The 7,603-nt window shown below is 43.9% G+C and overlaps 1 protein-coding gene across 1 annotated transcript; it reads left to right on the top strand.

The window, feature by feature from the left end:
• Positions 1–975: 975 nt before the first annotated feature.
• Positions 976–1,618, top strand: PtA15_2A815 (uncharacterized protein; the record flags this gene model as incomplete). The annotated part of the gene is made up of 2 exons (XM_053166874.1): positions 976–1,002; positions 1,094–1,618. 2 exons carry the CDS (start codon positions 976–978, stop codon positions 1,616–1,618), a joined length of 552 nt encoding a protein of 183 aa, XP_053018053.1.
• Positions 1,619–7,603: the final 5,985 nt, after the last annotated feature.

Below are 7,603 nucleotides of genomic sequence, written 5' to 3'. Positions count from 1 at the left end.
TTTGGAGAAATGGAGGACTTCCCCTTGGCTAAAATGCTTGGAGGGACAGGATAAACCTTACTGGCTGGTGAAGATTGATTGATATCAAGTTTTAACCAGCAAACAAGTTTTAGCGGCCTCCTCTAAATCAAGCATTTTAGGCAGGAAGTCCTCCAATAAAGTGGTTCTCATATTTGAGTGACATAAGCTCTTGATAAAAAATAACAATGTTGCAGGGTTTCAGTGAAACCCTTCACCCAGACCTGTGTACTCAGTCTACATTTTTGCCCCAAAACAAAGCTTAATGAACCTCCTACATGTTTATGTCCAAATTATTCTACATACACATCCCATCCCTTTGAGGTGACTAGTTTGGTATGTTTTAATCTACACTACAAACAAGAGCCTGGTTCCCGTTGGCAACTTTAACACTATTTCTATGAAATTTTATCAACAAATTAACACAAAAAATATATAATTTAGGAATACTGGCTTCTGAAGATTCTGACCAGCTCAAAAATTTGTAAAATTTTAATAATAAGTGTGTTGAGAATAGTCTCCAAGTTCCCCCATGAACCAGGCTAATATATTTTTGCAACAAAACAACTATAAAAGGATCTGGTGAAGCATCAAATCTGTATAAGAGTCTGTCAAAACCCGGATACAGACATACCATCACCTTTGGTGTTGCAACCCAATTGACTGCATCTGTATTTATATAGAACACCCCCCACCCAATGGCTGAAAGTTGCGCAGTCCTTTTGTCGATAACGCTTTGAAATTTGAAGTACTTGTCGCATCCAAGGTGCACGATTTTTCGTACCTAGAGTAGCAGCCTGACTGGCAAGAACGAAACAGTACCAACACGTGCCCGCCCATCTTTCTTGCTGCCTTCATCACATTCAACCCTCATTCGAGCTCATTTTATCATAGGCTATACTGTTGAAACCTCTGCTACTCTTCCAGCTTAGAGCTCACTTTCAGGAAAAGATCGACATGTTACTTTTGCAAATACTCGTTATAGTTGCGTTTTTTTGCTTTCTCTTGAGTAACTCTCAGTGGGCAGCGGAATGTTTAACAATTTCACACTGATGATTAATCTTTGAATTTGTAGAGCTGCGTTGTGGTTGTATCCACCTTCTCTATACCAGTGCCCCTAGTAAGCAAGAGTGCTGAGGCTGCCAAAGACATAAGCAAAAGTACCGCACAAAGTCACCCTGATCTCGGTCAACTTGCAGACGAAGGTCATGCCATACCGAGAAATAAGAAGCCAAGTGAATTTGTGGATAACAAACCGTCAGAAATCGCTACTCTGAGTCCTGGGACAAGCTCGACCAATATATCCTCTTCCAAGGAGGTCGCTCAAGTCGCGAATGAGTCGAAGCAAGCATCTGCCCTCAAGCGTCTTACTGGACTCATCATACCCGATTCATCTGAAGAAGCGTTCTGGCGTTATGTCCCAGCATCACTCAGTGGTGTGACATGCTTTTCTCTTCACTATCTGTTCCCTGGTCTTTTTGAAGCTCCAAACGAAGGCTTCCCTTTTTTTGGTGTATTCCTTAGTGTCTTACCTGCTACTGCTCTTAATCTTATCCGTCCTTCTGACAAGACTGCCAAATCGGTATGGAACAAGATTTGATAAACCATTCCATCCACCTTTGGAGCTGCTCTTTTGCATATTTATGTTCATGGTAGCTTTTATCATTGAAAATACACAATTGATAAAGAGTACATAGCCATTTGTGATCTTGGGTCACTCAAGTGCAATGATTCTACCTCCATGTGATATCAGATTTTCTTTCATTATTACTCCCAATTGCATTAAAATTAGATGATACTATTGTTCAATTGAAATTGAAACTCTTTCAGAAACTCAATTCACATTCATTATTGAATTTGCAGGATTTAATTTCTTTGAGCTAGAAAATCAGCTGACATGAGGGAGGTTGAGTGGTATGTAGGTGAAAATGTAGGGCATAAATGTGGGCAGCAGAGAAAAGGAAATAAGATAAGGAAATGAAAGTTGAATAGCTTAGCACTTTTTCAAGCCCATTCAGAGAATTCACATTTTTTGCCTATATTTTCAGGTTAAGTAAGCCCAGGTTTGTAGGCAGGTTAGCTAACCTAGGCTAAATAAATTAGGCAACAACATTTATTGGGTCAGTTTAACTTTCAGGCTAACTGACGTGAAAAATGCTCTAGCCTGAGGCTTGATTCCAGGTTTAGGCTAGCTAAATTTAGTGAGCCTAAAACTGAAACCAAGCCTGAGGTTTTTTGACCTGGGGTTAGCCTTGACCAATGTGATTGCTGGTGTGGTGTTCAGACTGGTACATGTGACAGAACACAAGTTTCAGTGCAGAGCTAGTGGACCAACCCTCAAGAAATTTCAGGGTTGGGATATCAAGCTCCACCTCTGCAAGGCTATTCAAGGTTTAGACTCTGCTTAATTGGTTTAAGTTTTGTTACACTCTTTTGTCTATGTTTCCTTTGTTATCACTTGCCCCTGTGTTTTCCTTCTGTCTCTCACTTTGCTTGTTTCTTATTTTCATTGGTGTCTGCGGATCATATCTGCATTGGGAGGTCCATTCTCTTTTGGTTGTATGGTTTCAGAGTGTTGCACAGTTGTTCTGTTGGTTGTTTGGTTGTTTCTGTGCATCTTGTTGTCAGAATGGTGGACATGTGTTGGACACAAGTGTTGGACGCATGCCACTCATCCCTAGACTTCACTTCAAGTTCCTTCAGAGCTGGGACAAGTTCCCTGTATACAATTCCATCCTGATTCAAGGGGGTACTATCATTTTCTTAGCATTACTGATCCTGATCCTGATTTCCTTATTTCCACTGAGTTTTGAGCCTATTCCCTGATACCTTTCCAATTCTCCAACCCTACAATCACACCATTTTCCTAGTTTGAACCTTGTGCTTCCCTTCTCCACCTCTCCAAAACCAAGGGTAGTTGTTCCCTCTGTCATCTGAAATCAATCCACCCCACCTATGCTATCTATCTTTTTGATCCTTTTTCCTCTCAATTGACAGACCGCCATGAGGGTAGCTACACAGCACTTTCCCCTCCCTGTGCTTCCTACAGTCTGACACCATAGGAGTTCCATACCAGCTGGGTTGAGTTCCCAGAATTTTGGTGAGTAGTTACTTGACTTTACAATATCTTCTGTATCTTAGTAAATTAACTACCCATTGTTATTGTTAGCAGTAGCATGCAAACAGCGGCATCACATGTAAAGTGATAGGCCACTTTTTTGCAGTTGGTACTGGTCAAGTAACTTGTTATCAAGCAATAAAAGGCCAAATTAGTCCTAAAACACCCTTTTATTGCTTCTTGTCTTACTTGATATCCGCTTCTCCGGGCATAAATATTGTAACGGCCTTTGAAAAATAGTTCTCCTCTGGTGTGATATCTATATCGCACCGCCGTTACCAATAACAATAGCAATATTGGCCAAAAATTGATTTGTTCTTGTTGCTTACATTACGCGTTACTGTAATGATAACTACCCATTGTTTCCTGAACTTGTCAACTTAACCCAACTGATGTAGTTATGGTATTCAAAATTGCATAAGCAATTTTTTACATAAAATCATAATGGCATACCCGAAATTTTTCTTATGAATCCCCCGAATTCCCCTGTGCTCCATTTCATAAAATCATAACACAACAGCCTGAAGAGCAAAGATATCAGGATACGGCGAGAATGAGATGAGAAACTCCCCCAAGGGAAGAATAAGATTACACCACAAATAGAATATATATACAAGGTTGATTATGTAATTGGGTTGGTGAGAAGAAATGTATAAAACCATAATGAAACTATGTAATGAAGTATGTGATGATGTAATGAAAGTATGTGAAACAATGATAATAATGTGATACCTAAAATGACACGTCATAACACTCCCCCCCTCAGCAACCCTAAAAAACCAAAAACAAAGAAAACAAAACCAGAGAGAGTAAATCAAAATAATTTGAGGAAAAACAGGCGATGTTAAGAAATAGAACAACAGAACAAGAGAGAAAAAGAAGAAAAAAGAATTGCAATAGAACTGGGAATGGGAAGGGCGAGACCACAAAGGAGAGGAGTCGACGACCAGAAGGGAAACAGAAAACTGCTGGAAAAGAAATGAATAAAACATTATTGGTTAACCTCCGCTGAACCAATCACTTAAGGAATCCTGAGGACGTGGAGAGAGACGGACAGATGCGGGGGGCGCATGTCCCTCGCAGCTAGCGCATGCTGTCCCCCCTGTACTTGCCATAGTTTGTGACGGGCACCAAAGGCCCGTCTGAGTGGCAAACTCAACAACCTTCCGCCATCCCAAAGCTTTGGTGAATATGTCGGCGAGCTGATTATGCGTCGAAATCCAGTCCAGTCGAACCTTCTTCTGATAGAGGAGCTCGTTGATGGTGTGAAATTCCCGATCAATGTGTCGATGCTCCTTGCGAGTACCACAGTCCTTGGAGATATATACCGCAGCCTTGTTGTCGGAAAGGATGAGCGGAGGCAAAATGGGAAAGAACTTCGAAAGGAGAGAGAAAATGTAGCATGCGTCTTTTGAGGCGAAAGACAAAGCCATGTACTCGGCTTGACATGTCGAGCGCGCGCAACAAGTCTGTCGTTTAGAGTTCCATGAAACAGGCGCGCCCCAAACCGTAGAGATGAGACCATGAACGGAGCGAGAACCCTCGCCTCCCCAATTGGCATCAACAAATGTCTTGACAGCCTCAGACTCATCTCCTCCCGCAATGATAGGAAGAGACGCCGCCGCCGTGAAACGGATATATCCGACAAGGTGATCCAAAGCGGACCAGTGCGAATTGTCCGGCGCCATCAAAAAACGCGCCAAGAAATTCACAGCAAAATTAATGTCCGGTCTTGATCCCTGAGACAAGTAGAGAAGGCAACCGACGACAGAGAGATACTACTTATCCATTTCTTTCGACGGGTTTGAGAGCAAATCCGAAGAGAGGATTGGAGTCCGAGTCTTGATGTTGGAAGGAATCAAACTAACAATCTTTTCAACCAAAAGAGGTTGATCAATGCAAAAACCGCCCGGGACTTCGCGCACCCGCAAACCGACAATGCTAGACAGCTGGGAGTCCCACTTCAGATCAAGAACTGAATCTAGCATTGATTTGAGGCGTTCGAGTAGAGATTTAGAGCTGGCGGTGAAGATGCCGTCGTCCACATGGACCCATAAAAAAGCCATGTAGGAACCATCCCAGTAAGAGTAAGTGGATTGATCTTCAAGGTTAGGAAAGAAACCAATTGAGGAAAGACGGCTTTTCAAATGCATCCACCAACAACGGCTTGCTTGTCTAGTCCCATAAAGAGCCTTGCGAAGCTTAAGGACACACCCCGGAGAAACCTTTACACCAGGCGACGGACGGATATAGACATCGTGATCAATTTCGCTGTGAAGGAATGCTGATTTAACATCGAAGGATGCAACCGGCCAAGAGAACCGAGACGCAATCGCCAACAAGACCCGTAGCAACGTGAAAGTTGGGGTGGGAGCAAATTTTTCCCCCACATTGACCCCATGAACCTGACGGAATCCTTGCGCCACAATCCTTGCTTTAAAGCGAGTTATTTCGCCCTCTTGACTCCGCTTCAACGCAAAGACCCAACGACAATTGATGACATCGAAGTGAGTCAACATTGGAACCTCATCCCAAACATGAAGTGAGATCATCATGCCAACTTCGTCGTCGCACGCGCGCGTCCAATGAGTACTGGAGTCTGACTCGACTGCTTGACGGTATGTGTCCGGCGCGTCAGAGATGAAGGGGGCCACAGAAACTGCAGAATCCAGGCAGGCATCTTGAATATCGAATTCCTTCATCAATGAAAAATCTCCAAGCCGCTGAACAGAAATTGAATTCAAAGCAGCAGGCAACTCGCCGGGGTTACTCAACGCATAAGGTAATTCATTTTCATGAAAAACAACGGACGCCCCACGTTCCAGTTTGTTGGCCACCGGGTCCCAAAGAATCCAACCGTGCGCGACGTCGGAAATTCCCACATGAATTAATTCCTTCGCGCGAGGAAAAAACTGCTTAAGATAGTTGATATCATGCAAGTAAGCCCAACATCCAAAAACACGCAACATGTCAAATGAAGGTTTTGAGTTGATACAAATCTCATATGGCGTCCTGGTTGCACCCTTGTGCACAACCCGATTGAAAACGAATGTTGCTTGCTTCAGAGCCTGAAACCAGAGATGGGCTGGAAGTTGCGAGTGGACAAGAAACGTCCGCGCCATGTCCAATAACATCCGGTTGGTGCGCTCGACATTTCCGTTCTAATGATGCTCATAAGGGATCGACATTTTGTGTCGAATCTGATTGTCTTTCAAGAATTTGTTGAATTTGTTGGAGATGAATTCCCCACCATTGTCCGAGCGAATGCATAGAATTTTGTGTTCCGTGTGCTTGACAAAGTTTAGAGCCCAATCAATTACAGAGTCACAAGCGTCAGCCTTGCGCTTCAATCCAAACGTAGACGTCATCCGGGAAAATAGGTCATGAATGACAAGACCGTAAACGCTACCATCAATTGCTTCAGGAAACGGCCCGACCAAGTCCACGGAAACCACAGCCCCCGGTTTAGTGGCCAGCTTGCGTGATGGGGACAAGACCGGAACGTGCCTACTTTTAGCCAGGGAACAAGAGTTGCACTTTTTTACGGAAGAATTGAAACGGCGCGCTGGGAGACCATGAACTGAATCATTTAATATTGCACGGTTGAGAGTACGAACTGCCAAATGGCCTAACCGAAGGTGCCAAACACGAGAAGAAACACTTGATAATGAAGGGACAGAGGGTGGAGACAAGACAGAAGGTGGGATAGATTTGGAAAGAGAAATAAACCATCTATAGTTGTTGGAGTATGAATTGAATGTAGAACCATGCTGATGAAAGAAAAAACGGCCGTTGTCGAAAGAAACCAAACCATCCCATTGATCGAAAAAACCAACTGACAAAACCGTGCCGCTGACTCGGGAGCAGAGAAGAACATTTTGAAGCCAAAGACTACCAACTGGACCGTTGAGAACTACATCGCCGATGCCTTCTACGGGAAGGCATTCTTTCGACGCCACACGAAGCCGAATATTAGTAGGTCTTAGAGATACAAAAATATCACGACGCGACGTTACATGGTTGGTGGCACCGGTGTCAACTAGGATGTCTTCAGACTTTTCCGGAGCCGCCGAGATCAACGCCAAAGAGTTGTCGAGAACTTGCAGCCTGTTGGACAAAACTGATGATTTCTTGGGTTTCCAGGTGGGGTTGAGTCGTCAAGGATCATCCAGTGGTGGGAGGCCATTCTTTTTGCGGGGACAATCTGGAGCCCAGTGCTCCCAATCCCAACAAGAACTACACGGAGACTCAGGAGTAATGTGAGATTGGCCCCAAGAATCGGGAGCAAGGTGACCAGGACTTGAAACACCTGCTTGACCTCTTCCAGGACGTCGACCTCAAAACCGAGTACCACGGCCTTGTTGATTCGACATTGCCATGACTGTCAGTTGCGGACTGGATGAGGACAAACTCACATTCACGCGGGTCGCCACGTTTAGGATTTCAGTGGTGGTGATGGACAAACTC

Source organism: Puccinia triticina, chromosome 2A (genome assembly GCF_026914185.1).
Source record: "Puccinia triticina chromosome 2A, complete sequence".
NCBI classification, from domain to species: Eukaryota; Fungi; Basidiomycota; class Pucciniomycetes; order Pucciniales; family Pucciniaceae; genus Puccinia; species Puccinia triticina.
Note: the sequence above shows the minus strand (reverse complement) of the source record. Positions and strands in the feature narration are given on the sequence as shown.